The 17324-nt window shown below is 44.2% G+C and overlaps 1 protein-coding gene across 9 annotated transcripts in view; it reads right to left on the reverse strand.

Moving 5' to 3' along the window:
* LOC120816195 (receptor-type tyrosine-protein phosphatase mu) overlaps positions 1 to 17324 on the reverse strand; it is a 122925-nt gene that overhangs the window by 39889 nt on the left and 65712 nt on the right. For 4 of the 9 annotated variants that reach the window (XM_040171641.2, XM_078099374.1, XM_078099375.1 and 1 more), the window contains exons 10-15: positions 14606 to 14807; positions 14057 to 14159; positions 6363 to 6636; positions 3812 to 3848; positions 2760 to 2834; positions 1233 to 1368 (exon numbers count right to left, since the gene is read on the reverse strand). In XM_040171641.2, the coding sequence (XP_040027575.2) occupies positions 1233 to 1368; positions 2760 to 2834; positions 3812 to 3848; positions 6363 to 6636; positions 14057 to 14159; positions 14606 to 14807 (827 nt within the window). Of the gene's footprint in view, positions 1 to 1232; positions 1369 to 1473; positions 1664 to 2759; positions 2835 to 3811; positions 3849 to 6362; positions 6637 to 14056; positions 14160 to 14605; positions 14808 to 17324 lie in introns of those variants that run through there. The other 5 variants (XM_078099376.1, XM_078099373.1, XM_078099378.1 and 2 more) reach the window with 3 other exon arrangements.

A 17324-nucleotide genomic window follows, 5' to 3' on the forward strand; every position in this document is an offset into this window, starting at 1 on the left:
TATATTAATGTTTGAAAAAAGAGTAGAAATGAACAAAATCAGATATGGTGGCGGTAAACTAGTGATCATGAGGGCAAAGGTGATCGCTTGGAGTCATGTCATGCTTTGCAAGGGGGACGGAGGGGGAGGGGCGGGGGGGGAGGGGTCACGGGGGGACTCAAGTACAATAAAGTTGAAAACTTTCTAATCGTGTTGATTTTGAGCTGAGACAACCAAAAGCGCCCCTTTTTACAAACACGTCCTTTTGTCTGTAGAAATTACCATATCTGACCTCCAGGGTCGTTACTAACTGAGTGCTTTGAATGTCTAAACACAACTCAATTCCCCCATCGGTAACAGTAAACTACCCAAAATCCCACCAATGAAGTCACCTCCATCTTCCGTTCGATTAAAGCTAATTGAAAACAATTCCATTACTCAGCGCTGATTTTCACACCTACCCACTGATCACTGTGCTGCACAGACAATTTCAGAGGTAGAATCTTCCCTTACTGTCAAAAATAAACATGGATCCTAGTGATTATATTATCACACAACCCTCAGCTCTACTATACGGAACTGTAATTTACCACAAGCTGTCTGGCATTAAAGGAGAAGGAAGGAGTAAAGTAAAGGTAATACATGAAATGCTTTCACACTCTACATATTTAAGGGAGCCAACCGACCGCCAAAGACGTCTCTGCTGGAAGTGACATTGTGTTATTTCGAGCCCTGCTGTGGACTAAAGGGGGGGGGTCGATATTTGCTGAGCGTTTAGCTTCCATGATTGCTGGGGTATGTGCAGAGGACCTTTCCCTCCAGTATGGGGTCCGGGGCTGTAATGTAAGCAGCCTTCAGATACGTGGTCACCCTCTTTCCTTCTGAGCCTTTTCATCGTCTTTTCTTTCTTATCTCCCTCCCGCTTCTCAACACCACGGGCCGCAAAATATGTTTTTCTATTCCCATTCCGGCGCCATTGAAGCGCTGCGCATTTGTTTGAGGGTGCCGTGGAAACGGATTAATTTTTCATGGCACACTAGATCTCATGGTTGTAAACAGCCCTAATGGGGCGTATCAACATAATCAAATTAATTATTCAGTACGACGCCGACAATACTACCGTTTGGGGGAGAAATATCCAAAATGATGAAAGAGAAACTTCTTACATGTGAGTGCTCTGCTGCTACGTTCAACTTGTTCCACAAAGTAGTAGTTCAACGAGTATTACAAAAAAATAAAAAAAAGAAGCTTACCTTTTCTTCATGAGGAGAACCAGTCCTAAAAAGATTATGACGAAGAGGAGGATGCCAGCGATGACCCCGGCAATCTTAACCGTGTGGTCTGTTTGTTTCTCGGGCTCCACCGCGTCGGGTTTGTGAGTGGCTGCTCCTGAAAAAAGTCACAACGCATTGAGATCAAACAAAGAAGGCACAACTCAAAGGCCGTGAAACAAATCCAACGACCCCTTTGCTTCCCCCGGGTGCACGTCCGTACTTGCATATTTTACTTTGGCCTCCTATTGATCCGACTATGCGGAGGATGGAGTTTGATTAATCAATACCGTGGCACTGTGGACTATTAATACCAACAAACAACTTTCTCAGAGTATTCTTTATTCCGAAAGTAAGTGACTCCCTAAAGCTCCACCTTTAAGCTCCGTCCTTAGTGGACATCAAGCTGCACTGGGGGAGATAAGAGTGAACCATCCTTACCCTTGGTTAATCATGTTTGGGGCGAATGGCTGCTAGGCTGTAAAAAGAAAACGTAGGATGCACGGCGGAAAAAAGATAATAACCCAAGAAGATAAAAAAAAAAAAAACGCCTGAAATAACCAAAACATTAACTATCTGCTTGCGCAGGAGATAGCCGACAACAAGAGACACAAAGTGAGAGGGGGGGGCTTTTTGTTTTCACAGCATATGCTCCCTGTGAAGTGATAAGAAGCACTAGGAGAAAAGCGATGTAAGTGGAAGGACGACTGTCCACCTGAACAACACCACCTTTCCCCGTCAACAGGGGTAAATTTAGAATGACAAATTGTTATGTCAGTCCAATCTGCTGCACCGGGCTTCCTGTGCTCCTCAGCAGTGCCATTTTCTCTGGCTATCAAAAAGGTAAATATCTATGCTGGGCTGGTTGTGACATATTGTTCTGCTCCGGTGTGTTGTTATCAACAGCTCGGCCTGCATTTAGATAAAGGCTTTTAAGGTGGAGCTGTGGAGGACTGGCTGACATATTAACAATTATGTCTAGACAAATGGAGAAAATATTGTTACAGGCTAATGTTACAGATATGCGGTCAGTGTCAAGTCCCCATTTGAGCTGCGAGTCAATATTTGTCCATTCTAGCCGGAGAGGATTTGAGACTCTTGCACAGAAACCAAGCAGAATTTAAATTTAAACTCGCCGGATCTTTAGGACGAGCACTTAAGCATCCTTTTGTGTGTTCACAGTTACCTACCAACACTGGAATCTCCCAAAAATAATGAGAAATATTCATGAAAGGGGATTAACTCCTTTCAAAAAACCTCCAACAATGGCACATCAAATGACAATCACACCTCAAACCAGTCTTTCATGTCCAGTAATGCGGAGAGGATGAAAGACGCTATTTGATTTAATCACACTGATTCTATGCAAATCAAAAGGAAAACCACACGCGTGCCGTGCGCCGCTTGTTTGTTTATCCCGCGGAGGGAGTCGTTATTATCGATGCCACGTTACAGTCGTGGCGGGCGGAACACCGAGTCAGAGAAGGGACAGAAACCCGCAGATCTGACCTGTTAGTTGGTTGTCACCGGCCGCGGGGGCGACGCGGACGTAGGGGGTCGTGAGCTGAGTCACGAGTATGGCAGCTGAGAGGAGCCAGTGGATCCAGGGTTGCATGCAGTAAAGAGAGAGAGAGAGAGAGAGAGAGAGAGAGGCCACACTGATGCTGAAAACAGCCACACCAACAATTACAACCATCATGCAACATTGAGGCACAAACATAAACCCATTACAGTGTCAGAACTCATTTGTTTAGTCAAGTTAGCAACAACAATCATTTCACCCAAGTCCCTTTCTTGGTGAGCAAAAATAATGAAACGTATCCCTCCAGGTGATAGATTCTTCTACTTCTAACACGTGCTCTTTTACCTTCGGCCTATCGAAGCAAGTGGGTGGAGATCAGGAACCAGAACGGAGTGTGACCGGGTCTCCCTCTGGCCTTATCAATCCTGCTCCCGGATCAATGGTGCCCCGACTTCATCAGCTTTAACGCGTGAAGCAGGACTTACAGGCAGCATTGCTAAGTACCCGCAGACCTAAATGGGCACACAGGCTGCCTCACAGCCGTGAAAAAACACCCGTTCCAGGTCAATGTATCGACGTGAAGACCACGCCGCACATTTCCGTTTCTCACAAACAACTAGAAAAGGTGCTGGTGTGGCGTAGTACTACGGTAAAGAGCCGTTACAGGTGAAATATAAGAGTATTAAGAAGTCCTTTGCATTCTTTGATATTAAAGTAGTTTTTTATATATAACTTAATATAAGCATGATATTATTTTCAAAAAAATGCATTACTTGATGTGTTACTTCATCTCAGTGTTTTTTTCATGAAATAATAAATTGGAATAATAAAAACTCCCCAGGCCCAGTCATTTTTATGTATTTTTCTACCTACAACGCCTAAACACAACACATTAAACTAACACACTAAATGAAGAATAATGTGGTACGGTTTGGATTATTCAGTTTGTTTCATCTTCATGTATATTGTGTTCGTACATCACATGCAAGTGGTGTTAAGAGCTACCTGCTGCAAACATCATCATCTGATCTGTTCCTACCTTTGGTGGCCACCCGAACACAGTCAATTTTGGTCTCCTGCGCAAACAGAGGAGAGCAGAGAAAAGAATCGCAGTTTAATATGACACACAGGCGCAGACAGCGGACGCACGCTCGCAGCGGCGACGGCACCCATCTAAGAACCCACGCTTACGACAAAACAGCGCGGCCCCGGTTCCACGCCGTCCCCCCCATCATCCCGTCGGGCTCAATGGCTGTGACACGAAACGCAGTTAGGCGAGGGGGGCCTACAGCACAGATTAGTGGTGCTGAGCCGCTGATTTGTCAGCCAACAGCGATCTTGTCGGCAGCCCCGCAAGCTCGAGGTGGTCGGCCAGTGTGGAGAAACCAGAGCCCTGTGACAGGCGACACCAAACTAGCATGCGGGGCTCCAAAATGACACGTCGGAGGAGCCGTCCTGAATACGTGAGGGAGTTTGAGCTCTGACAACGGCCTTCAACGGCATGACAAAGAACAAAAAACAGATCTGCCCGGCAGAGAGGTTTGTTGTCAACAATGGTCTGGGGAACAGGAAAAAGGACACAGGGCAGGGACGGGGCGGCAATGAGTAATGCAACACAGAGGACATGAGAGCCGTGTCCCTGTGTTTGACCCAGCCAAGCTGTCCAATGAGAAATGAGCACACACGGGAGAGACAGCGTTTGGAGGCCACAATGAAGTGGAGAAAGAAAACATCGATGCTTATGTGATCCTGAGTGCACGCGTTTTCAGATTACTGCAGCTTTTAAGCTGTCAGATGGTCCTTTCATTTCGGGAAACATGAGAGAAGGTCATATTTGAAAAGGAAAAATAGAATAAAAAATCTGCGTGTGGATGTCACTCACCTTCTCTAAGTGCATATTTACTTTTTAAATGCCCAAACAAATCATTCCAACACAAGTAGGCCATTAATTAATTAAAAGTAAAATGAATGAGTACATTTTGGTTCCGTGTAAATAAAAACATTGAATATAAGAATACCATTAGAAGTGTCAAACACAAACACAGGGCCCCGTGCTGTGTCAACAAGCGACTCGCTCAAAGATCAGCCCGTTCATCGCCCTCGCCGATTCGTCCACGGAAAGCTGCAGACCACCAATTCTTTCCGCTCAAGAGCAAACTCGCTAATTGGATTCAGCCCCGTTATTTCAATTGCCCCCTTAAAGACGTGCCGGTGTTCCTCGAGGAGGCTGTTCCGCGGCGATTCTAATTCAAGACCACAATCGAGTGAAGTTGAAGTCGCCATTGAGCTGCCTGCCACGGCTCTCCTCGGAGGGAGGGCCCCCCCCCCGCCAAGAGCGACTCCACGACGGAGCCTGCGACCTGTGCGATTGGTGACCCCGGCCACCCCCCCTGTTGATCAAGAGGCTCGTGACGTGACGCTCCATCGGAGCCGGGCAGGAGAACGGGGCCCACGGGGGGGGGGGGGGGGGGGTTGGGGGGGGAGAAGGGAGCGCTCTGCATTCCAGGCCCTGACCCTGCTGCAGCCTCTTACGAATGTGGACAGCGTCGTGGGCGCATCCCAGCAGGGTACTGACACGTCTTATCGGGAGGCCAAATGCAATTGTGCTGCCGCGTGCATGCGTCAGCGGCCGTGTGAGCGGTTACTGTGTAGAGTCAGGGACTTCTGCACTCAGCCACTTCGGCCCCTTTCAGTGGCCCAGTCAATCAATATGCCACTCTGCTTTTCATTCTCATTAAACCCACCGTACTGTTTGACATTGTTTCACGAACACTTGGATATTGATATGATTTAAATAGAGAGGCGAGATTTGACCAGGCAGTATGTCACAGTAAGGCCTCTATAAAGAGACTGCACGAATAAAAAAAAGCACCTCCAGAAGCTACATTGGTCTTTAAGTTGCATGAGTATTTTCTTGTTGGAGTTTGATTAAATTAAGGGTACAAATTAGACATTCTCTCGACTGTATATGCTGATTAGCACAGCGCGGTGAGACATGTGTTAACTGTTGACCTGGAACGCAAAAAAAAAAATGCAATCTAGAGAAAGTGTTCTTTTTTTACCTCTCTTTGTCTTCTTTGTTATTATTCTTTGGTTACAAACAGTGGAAGAGTAATTCCGATACTACTGTCAAGATACTTCATAAAATATAAAATACTCATTATGGAAAGTATATTATTATAAATGTCATAACATGATCTTTGTTACTGAAAAACATATTGTAGTTAATTGAGAAACTTCTTCATATTTGAACCAGTCTTGTGTTTCTCCAGATAAATGTAGTAAATGTAGTAAAGTCAAAAGTTAAAATATTTGCTTGTGGAATGTATTAGTATAAAATAACTCTAAAATATAACATTTTAGAAACTGGAAAAAACACTAAATGGTTCTTAGCTTGCCCAGAACAAAGCTAAAATAAATCAAATGAATCCCAATCATTCTTCCTATCAGAGAAGTGATTAAGTGAAAGTACGGGTTGGCATTCCACCAATGGTTATAAAGAAAGCACCAACTCCCCACATTTTGGCTTCAGTCTAACGCGTACCTAAAAATGACATAAACAAAAATACAAAATCTTCCAAAACACCCACCCCGTTGGCTGTGCTAACAGCCTGGTAATAGATGCTGTAGCTCTTCTGAGGCAGCAGAGGGGCGTTCCAGTAGCCGTTGTAGGTCTTGTTGTCCCCCACGGTGAACGGCTGGGGCGAGTGGATTCCGCCGGAGGGGAACTGAGCTGTGAAGTAGTACTGGGAGTTGAGGAGCGTGGCGTTCTGGAAGTGAATGGGAACTGGGTAGCAGCGCAGGATCTCCGCCGTTCCTCGTGCTCTGCGAGGACGTTCCTCCTCCACCACCACCTGGTACGCACTGCAAACACGAGACACAAAAACAGGATGGTAAGTCTCCAACGGGCCAAACACACAGTTGCAGAACACTGTTGGCAATGCAGGGTTCTTCTTTTTTTTGGCAAAAAATGCCTCTATATGAACATCAAATGAATGCTTTCTGCAAGGCTCCAAATCTCAGAGTACACCAAGTCTCCTGAAAATAGTCTTCATTTGAAGTGCTCATTGAAAGGTTTCATCCAAGCCCTACAATACAGGTAATGTAAATCATCCCAGGCTACAATGTGAACAGGTTACCGTTCTTTGATTTCTCTCGTGTGCAGTCGAGGCAGAAAGCGAGCTGCTGGCGTTAAAGCTAGAATTGTTGACAAAAAAAGTTCAGCTTGAAACGCATTCAAGAGTAAAGGAAGTGTACTGAAATGAATTTACATAAACACACATTTTTTTCTTAAATGATAAAATAAGAACATCGTAAAAAACTCTGCGTGTGACTGAATAGATAAAAGAATACAGTGCAAGATAAAGCAGCAGCGCTACAGGATCGGCTCTGACCTTATTTGCCTTTGTATTATTCAACAACTTAGAAGGTTAACGGCTCTTTCCATTTCCTCTACATCCGAGCGTTGTGTTTATCTTGGATCCAAAATGCAGCCCTCTGTGCCTCTGACAGAGATGACATTGTCCCTGAGCCGGCCACTTAGCTCGAGGGGGAGACTGACTGTCTCATAGACGTTCATCTTAGTATGCATCTCGCATCCACCTGTTAAATCTATTGAGTTGCTGAGTGACAAAGAGTCTGTTTACAGCCGCCTCAGAGAATAACCAGCTATGATTAGGGACTCGGTTCCTTTTCCAAAAGAGTCAGGCAAACAGGTTATTATTACAGAAGATGGAGCAATACTGGTGCGTGAATGAATGCATGAAAACATCTATAAATGTCTGCATATATGATATGCTCGGGTTACCTTGTTTCGGAAAGATGATTTCAAAATTGGATTATATGTTTATAAATGAAAAAGTAATTTGCAGTTTGTTGGACAGATTTTTGTTTTGTTTTGTTGTAGCGAGCACATACATGAGGATGCACATGCAAGCGCTACATTTTATTCCACTACACCGGGGCAGTAAGACGTTGCCACTTTCTGCAAATGTGGGAGGAAATGCATTCAATACATTTTTTAAAAGCTTGAGAAAACTAAGAGCCCCCAGATGGTCCATTTTCACTTGGTATTAACATGTGAAGTGTATCTGAAGTCGCCATTAACTGGAGTTTTTATCTTACAGATACAGCTTCAGATTGTGTGCTAATGTACTAATTGTGTGCATGAGGTAAAAAGATTAACAATACAATTCTACAGTGACCCTCTAAGTATGAACTTATGGCCTTCCCTCAATTTTACAAAAATCAATAATGTTGATTTTTGAAGTTTTCTTCGTACAACTAAAACAGCTTAACTGTGCTGATCAAAGATCAGATGCATCAGAATTAAATTCTGCAAACAGACACTTGAAACACTGAAGCATTCGTATTGGTCTAATCATTTGTTGCATTGCTCGGGACGTAACGCTTTGATGACCCTGAACATTCTCCATAAACCCACATTATCACAAAATGGCCACTGTAGTGGTTGTAATCTTAAGCCGTGTCGTCTCAGTACAAACAGCCCTTGAGCTGATCAATTGTTCCCTGCGGTTGGTACCGGATGATTAAGTGTCCCTGTGTGCATACAGCATGTGCTCCTTAACCCTGTAGTTTATCATAAGGTGCTTCCAGTGTCATTAGAAAATCCCCCCTTCTGCACTTGGTGGGTGTGTCCCAATTCCTTAGAGCTCTCGATTTAATGCTGGCTCGGGAGGCGATGAAATATTTAATCCTTCTGAGGGGCTGCAGGAGAAATCAGCCTTTAATTACTGTCCTCTATTGAGAGCAGAGGTCAAAGGGCAAGTGTAGATGGGTACATGGGAGTGGAGTGGCAGAGAAATGAGCGATGAGCCTGCTTGGGGGGCCTCATCAAAACAATGTAGATCTGATACGAGCTATGACGGGACCACACAGTATTTAAAACCATATCTGATGTCGAGCATGGTAAGTAAAGTGTATCGGATGAACAATAACTACCTGCAAAGGATGCATGTGAAGGAAGAGTTACTACACTTATTTCCAGTCTAGAATTTATGTGATGCCGGCTGTAAAAGGCTAGAAATCCTTTCTTACTCAGCAGCTTTCCCAAATTGCTATTTTCATATTCTAAATCATTCTACAGAGAGTTAAAATAAAAAACAAAAGCCAGCCCCCCCCCTCCCCCCCAGGTGGTTCCTTACTATATGATGATGCGGCTGTGCCATGACTTGATGATCGACACAGTGTGAGTGGTACTGACTTGCTGCCTCGGGCAAAAAAACAATTGCCAAAGGCTATGAAGCTCCAAAGAGTAAGAACTCTTGTAATGGGCGAATCCAAACCACTGCTTTACCTCCACAGAATAGTCACTGCAGTGGGAAAAAGGAGCTCACAATGAATTGGAATGTTCGTCTTGGTGACAATGATACTCACTTTACCTGCTTCATCTAAACTAAACTTGAGAAATATACTGTTCTCACCTCAACTGCTCGACACGAGTTAGACTTTTGCGATGTGTCAAATGCAGTGATTTCTTTTTTCGTAATTACTGATGTCATGTTAATGAGGCTTGGAGCCGCTGACACCTTGTCACCTCATGCTGAGTTCACAATTTACATGATGACTCCTTTTGACGGACCAGAGTTCTTTAGTCACTTTCTTGATTTAGCACGACATGAATGAGCAACAAACAACAGCTGATGTCTCTGATGCTCCGACGCCAAACAGAGGATTGAAAATTACACACATTTGTGTGTGATGGTCATTCAAATGTAGGGTAACTATTTAGATAATTTACTATAGGTAAATGTACTAAGATCACAGTGTAAAAATACTTTACAAATGCATTCAATAAGTTACTTAAAGTCTAAGTGTGGTGAAAATAAATATGTCTCAGATGTATGGACCCTGTGGATCTTGAACATTGCTGAAGAGCCCTCAAGGCAGCTGTTTTTGTTTTATCCTCATCTTATCGCTAAAGTAGCCTCATTAGTAGGCATTGTTAGATAAATGTAGTAAAGTAAGAAGAAGAGTAAACTTCCTGTGTTTTCCTGGGTTCCCATGAATATGAATGACACTGCTTTTTAGTCGCACCAGATGTGAAATAGTCGTCCTGGAAACAGACAACTTTGACCTACACAAACATACAAATCACAGATTTAAACCGCATGCAGAGGTGTGGAATTGTACTTAATTCAAACTCTCTCCCTGAGCAGAAATGGGAAGACAAAAGGAGGAATGAGGGCTGAAGCTGTACGAGCAGAATGGTAGAAGCTGTTAAAAGTGGTGGGCCAGTGGGGCCGGGGGGTCGGGGGGTCGGGGGGGGGTAGACCTGTATTCCTGCAAAAGCGCTGCAACCTGAGCTGACACCAATTAGTCCTCCTCCAGCCTCGCTGCCCGATAGATTTCAGCCCTGCCGCCATGCGACGCCAACCAATTATGGCGGATTGACTCGGAATCGACTGGATTGTGACCTGAAACTCAGATTTATTTTTCATGTGGGCTGATAGGGGAGAACTCAGGGCTGTTTGAGCAGATGAGGTAAGGGGTGTGGGGAGCATTTCAATCACTGTCTCTCTCTCTCACTCTCTCTCTCTCTCTCTCTAATGCTAATCGGTTGGCCCTTGCCCACGTGTCTGATTTAAGAGCGGTTGTAAGTAACACACTTCCCCTGACCAAGCATTCTTTCTCCATGTGTCTGTCTTCTAACTCTTTATATTTCCCCGGTGTCCATGAAGCTATAAAGCAAACAAATTAGAAAGCGCCATAGATTATGTTTGCCATTAAATCGTAGAAAGCATGGAGTCGTGCCACGGTTAGGTACAGCTATTAGCGTTTGCTACGCCGCGATCAAAGAAAGTTACTGCTTATTTTGGGACTGTAGAGAATCACTGATTTCAGGCCGCGGCTGAGCACAGATAATCAGATGCTACAGGCTACAAACCTCCCCAATATGCTACCTGCTATGTATTTTATAGCTTTTTATGTTTATGTGTACAGTATGTGTGTGTGTGTGTGTGTGTGTGTGTGTGTGTGTGTAAGAGCTTGCTTAAGGCCAGCGTTGTGTCAAGGAAGAGAGAGGAGCTGATTTAGTGGCGCGAATGATAAGGAAAGCATCTCAAATCGGTTATTCTTGCGAAAGCATGTAAACATTTATTTTGATGCCACCGAGTGAGGAGGCGTATTCCAGCCCTTTAGGAGAGGCCATTGCAAACATTAGTTCAACGCGACATGACTGATCGACAGTTGACTAATCCTCTTAAAGGAACAGTGTCCCCTCTGGTAAAAATTGTTCCCGGCTACGCGTCGTCCCCAGAGATTATAAGAACCAAATCCAAGTTGGAAATGTTATACTGATTAGCAATTACTCAAATATGATGAAAAAAAATGACTGCCCCCCCCCTCCATCAGTGACGTCTGCCAAAATCTATCTAAAATATCATTTGACTGCAGCGTGACTGCAAGATGCTGAAGCGAAATGGACGTTTGTCTTGTTTTTTTTTTAAGAGCCAGCGCTATCTTGTCATCTCCCAATATGTTTCCCTTCCTGCATTACAGCAAAACATCTGCTGTTTGAAATGTCTGGAGCTCTATTACCCCCTAAAACCCAATCAGCGCGCGAGATTGCGTTATCAAACCAGGCTTCCGTGCGGCTCTGCTCTGTTTTGCTGCGGATCAGGGTTCTCCCTTGTTAAATGACTTTTTCATATGGGCTTTAAAACTGATTTCATAAAGTGTTCAATTTCCAAATGAGCTTCCCACCACTCTAGAAAAGTGAAGGCTACTCTTGCAACATGAGCAGTGGCGCAATATTAAATCCAACTATGCTGTGAAATTTAAGTCCTTGGTTGACAATATTTGAACCCTTCGGCGGACCGACTGGATCCGCTGTCTTCAGCGCACAAGGTCATGGAACAACTTCCAAAAAAAAATCATCTCTTGAATGCATCTCAACTGAAAATGTCACTCAACGCTTTCAACTGGTCTGAACAGATCGAGAATTTGTTAACTTGGTAAATTCGGATGACTGAACTTATCATTATTGGCCAGACGGCAAATACCAACAGACCGACGAAGTTAACGCCTCTGAATGGAAGCCACTTTATATGCATCTTCAATTTTCAAAAGGCACAGAGTCACTTGAGGTGGAAAACACCTTCAAACGCCTGCCAGCGTCACGTCTTAGGCCTTCATCTTAATCTTTCCTGTTTGCTGCCCTCCGCCCCTTCTTCTTTTTTTGCAAATCACATTTTTTCAGACACCGTGTGCACGTCGTATGGTGGCCTTCATGTCTTGCAAGATTTAAGAGAAAGGAGAAGGTGGGGGGAAAGAAAAGAAAAGTGTACCTTGAAACCCCCCGAAGTTTAGACGTTGAGAGGCAACTGATGAATCTTTATCTAGCAATAAAAAAAATTGTTACAGAGTTTATCCCCCATCTAAAGCTGCTTAGATGACAATCCTCACATGTACGCTCATGCTGTGAAGCAATGGTGCGCGGTTACATCCCAGCTCAGTGAAACGGGATGAAGTGAGTCTCAAAGTTAACGTTTTTATCCCCAAAGACAAACCTCTTCCATCCGGTTGCGAGGTGAGCGTGCCTACAAACGGTAAACAAACGAGGAGCCCAGCGCGCTAATTAATGGACGCTCCGGATTCACGGCACTCGGTTAATTATAATTAGGGGTTTGTATTTAGCCCCCGGAAAGAATGGCAGTCTGAATAAGGCCTTTCTGAGTCGTACCTGTGAGAAGATTAAAAAACAATTGCTCGGTCTGTCCTGCTCGGGCCTCTCCGCTCGGCACCGGGGCAATCGCCTGGGCATCTGCTCAGCGGTAAACATGCGCTGACGAGCCTGACGAAAGACCTCCAGGCCCGTAATCTTTGAGGGACTCGGATGAGTAGATGGTGTAGAATTCCGTTTTACACTTGAGCACAAGTGTTTAAACCGCTCCGTAAACCGGTTGAACTGACTGAAAGTACCAATTCACTTTCCACCGCTGATGCTCAATCTTGCCCATGGAGGACTAAAGAAAGGTGTATGTTCCTATAATAAAGATCAAGGTGACAGGTGCTGTTTGTCTCCCCCTGAGCAGCTACTCTGTAAGGATGTAAAACTATTATTCCTAAATTCCATTAGACTCTGCTGTTATGCATAATCCCTCACTGGCTTCCCACTTTCAGTCGTTTTTGATGGGCCAAGCAAGAAGCGCCTTAGCTGGCCATTGCTCATTCAATGTTGACTTGCTCTGTGAAATACAACCAATGGTAACACTTTAAAGGTTTGCTGTTTTCGTGGGAAAATTACTTACTTCGCCTTCATTGCAGTGAGACACACTGTCTTGTGTGAAAATGAGGCTGCATCTTGCCAACCGGCACTTCTGAAGCTCACTGGCCAGGATGCTTTTGTTTGTGCCGAGGGGAGGATTTACCTGCCAATTCCTCCGGCCTACAGCGATAAGCTTAGCGAAGTCTTTCCTGGCAGTCGCTTTGTATTTAAAGCACACATACTGTGTTCAATCAATCAATCTCCTCATCAACAAAGCAAATTTCTAAACATTCCTTTAATGTGAAGAGGGACCGTGTACTGCAACTCCAGCTCGTCCCACTATGTAACAATTTTACGCATCACTAGGCAAAAATAATAGTTCATATATGTGTATGTGAGGAAAAGACCAAGACTTTGGTGCTAAAGAGACCTGGAGAAAAGAAATGTTTCTGTTCACTTCTGAACTTCAAAGGCATCAGATACTGAACAACAGTTGTGTGACTGCCCGACTGACACAGACTAACAAAAAGAGGCCGTGCGCAAACCCAAATGGTGACTTTTGTTAAACAGCTTGGCATTTTCCTGCGCCCGGCGCGGCTGCAGCGCTCCTCCGGTGATCATTAACAAATCCGACAGAGCGCCGGGGTTTCCGGTGGGAGCGAGCGGTGGCTCTCTGTGGGCAGCCAGGTACATGAAAAACATGTGAGGGAGAGAGAGACAGAGAGAGAGAGAGATCCTGAAGCTAGCCTCGCGTTTCATCCTCGCCTTCAAAGGCGGCGTCCTCCTTTTTCAAGAAAATCCACGAGCAAACGGAGATCAGAAAATGAGATGCACACAAGCTACTGAATTCCCCGGCAACATTCCTCACAATGGGGCATCGCCAAACACGGGCGCTTTGATAATTTGCTGTTGCTGATGGTGGCTGCTGATGTTTTAATACGGTGCTTTCTTGCCTTTACTGTGAGCTTTGTGTGCGTATGTGTGTGTGTGAGAGAGAGAGAGAGAGAGAGAGAAAGAGAGAGGGAGAAAGAGTGAGTCCCTACTATTAAAGCCTACCTCACAGGTGCCCCTCTGCTTTGTGCAGGTTTAAGCAGTACAGTGACTGTGCTGTCCGTTTGGTTCAGGGAGGTCTCCTGCTCATACGCCGGCATGGACGGAGCTGAGGAGAAAAACAAAGGAAAGTCGGTTTAGCTGCACAGCTAAGTGTAAGCTCTGAACAGAGCAGGTTTTGTCAGCATCATCTTGATAATGAGTCAATTTGTCCCTTGCACCTCTCAGGCAATTCTGCTAAAACGTAATTCCTCGACCAAGCGGCCTTTATCACTGAATGAGGTAGATGTTTCTCTCAGTCAATTTTAATTGCAATTTGGTCCGGCACATCTACATTAGTGAAATTTGCGTTGGTTAATTTAATATGCAGTGATAGGATTTACCCTCTGAGGCTAAAGAATGAAAACGCCCGGGCCATTTAAATATGCTTGAGTAAAAATCCAGTTCCGAATACCATTGACACATTTGAACATGAAAAACCTCCAGCGGCACTGACAGTAGCGTCAGCCTCACTTAATCGACTCCACCCACGGCCGTGAGTTTGACCCGACTGACCTGAGATCTTGGTGGTGAACTGGGTGACGACAGGGGGGCCGTAGCCTTTGGCCGTGCTGGCGCGCAGGGTGAAGGAGTAGGTGGAGCCCGGGTACAGGCCCGTGAACACGTGGGCGGTCTCGTTGCCCAGCTTCACTATCTTCCCGCTCTGGTTGGAGAGGTCCAGCTCCGGGTCAAACGAGCTCACCGCCTTGTAGGAGATCTAGGGGAGGAAGGGAATGAATATTCCGATAGCGGCCTCTGTTACTACGAGCTCGGGCTCGGATTTGAATTCGTACGGTGGAAACGTTTAATGTCGGAGGCGTCCAAAATGCTCGGCAAGCGGAACCATTTTCTGTACTTACCGTATTATTTTAATTATTAATTATTAATTATTTTTGCCATCAGCCCTACTCGCCTAACACAAAATATATACTCTAAATCTGATGTTTTACACTATCTCTTCATGTTCAGCGGACTTACTGTACAGCTAAATTTAATACAGACATACAAAATAAGAACTGAAGACATAATCATCATCCCCAGCTGTTCTTCGTGTTCAAACACTTAATGTGCTTAAAAATAGCATGTAGTCGTGTGTGAGCATCCTGATGTGTGCAACAATATCATCGTATGATGACGTTACAAAGCATTGTTTGGACATTTTAAGAAATGATATTGGAGCATAACGCCGTCCCAAACCACGACACAGAAGGTGTAAACTGTACTTCTTAGTGCAGCCGAATGAATAGAAGCTTTCCCTTTCACTCGTGAGCTTCTGACTTCACGTCATCGAGGCTTTCAGCTGGCATTTCGGGAATGAGTGAGGCACAAAAGGTCTCCGGACCGGAGCCGCTTGACTGTTTCGGCCGGTAGATCGTACGGTAAGAGCAGTGCTGCGTGTTTTTCCAACAAAGCCGATTCAAGCTTGTGGTTTCAAGGGGAGCGGAAATAACGTTAATGTATTCCGTCTCCATCAATACACACAAGGAACTCTGAAGGGAAGCATTAAGGTGAGTGTTTTTGCTAATATCCATTTTGAATAACTGTAAAGTCCCACTTTAAGAAAATGCCTCTGCTCGTAAAGGAAAAAACCTCCATTATAATTCCAATTAGGGAACACAAAGAGAGTTAGGAGTGCTGCATAATTTGTGTCCATCAAGTTTTGAAATGCTTGGAGGCCTTCTCATTTAGTCTTTGTCTGTGAAATGACTCTGTGATGCCAAATCCTATATCATAACATTTCACGGAGAGGGATTTGAAATGACTCATCAACACTGGGCACATGGACAGGTTTTCGCAATTATAATGGAAGTGGCTGGAAAAATAATAAGAATATTCGAAGAAATTAATTTGGGCTTGCTTGGAGCTATTACTCGATCTGATATATTAAGCTTTTTAAATTGCATTGGTTTCCATTTTTGAGGGAGGAAAATGTTGAATTTATGAGCATTCATAAAATATAAATGCCTGCATAATCTCCAGCACCTTGACTCGTAAAAAAATGAATGCAGCTGAATAAGTGTTGATGATAGATGCGGTGTACCCTTTCCTCTTACTCAAACTCAACTTAAGATATTTAACTCTCTCAAAAGGACCTGCAGGAATGATGGACAACCTAAATTCAAATAATTAAAAAAAAAAACAGCTGCACAAAATTTAATAGGGCGTTTAAGAGGAATAGCATTACCTAATGGCACCATTTGGGTGACTGAAACTACAATTTAGTGTGTATCTATCTTCATCCATACCACAGCATCACTGCGATAAACAAACTGCTACTTCAGATTTAATTTGTGCTGCTAAATATTGTAAAAAGGGATATTTGGAAAATCTGCCGTGCACCTTTAAAGCGAAGCTGGCTCACGACGGCCTGAAAGGCTGCCAACAAAATTGCATCCGCAGATCTTGGTCAGAAAGGAATGGAGCTGAAATGTCTTTGATATCAGTTCTTGTCAGACGCATTTCACTTTGAGCCCTTTGATAATGTCAAATCAAAGCAAGGTCCTGACTCATAAGAAGCAACTTCTGGGGAATACCGGCAGAACAGACTGGTTTATTTTCTGAAGGCAGAAAGTCAGACTTTCTAGGTTTGCCTCATCTGTCCTCCTATTTTAGTGAATACTCCTTTTTACCCTAAAATATCTAGGCAATGTTGAGAAATATGGGATTTGATTTAGTATATTAATACCAGGAAATTGTCAGTGACCTATTGTTTACTTTAAATAGACAAATAACTGTACTGTTACCGGCTTTCCAGACAGAGACAGTAAGTGCTTATGAATGTAGCCTGAACTGGGTATTTTCTAAAGTGAAACACGTTTGCCTCGATGTAAATACAAGTGAACCTGACAAAGCGGCAATGCACACCACGGCGTTTTGCTCTGAATGCTTTTCCTTGTACCATGAAATTTTAAAAAAGATAAACAACTGAAACACGTTGCTCTCAAAGTGATTAAGTGAGCAGTAAACCTACGGGTTTTACAGACATTGTTTTCCTGCACTCAGCCGGCACCTTTGAGTGCCTCTCTGCCATGCACACACACACACAAATGGGGATACACACTTTTCAATGATCAGGCTCTTGTTGTGGTTGTGGGGATTTAAGGACTTTAAATGTAAAGGATCGAAATGTGTATGTGAATGTTTATGACATATTTCATACACCTGACGTCGTGGCAGTGGATGAACCCTCGTTGCGTTGCCTTTACTATTCAATCTGTTGTCCTTGTATGAGAAG

The sequence above is a fragment of the Gasterosteus aculeatus genome, chromosome 3 (genome assembly GCF_964276395.1).
Source record: "Gasterosteus aculeatus chromosome 3, fGasAcu3.hap1.1, whole genome shotgun sequence".
Classification (NCBI taxonomy): Eukaryota; Metazoa; Chordata; class Actinopteri; order Perciformes; family Gasterosteidae; genus Gasterosteus; species Gasterosteus aculeatus.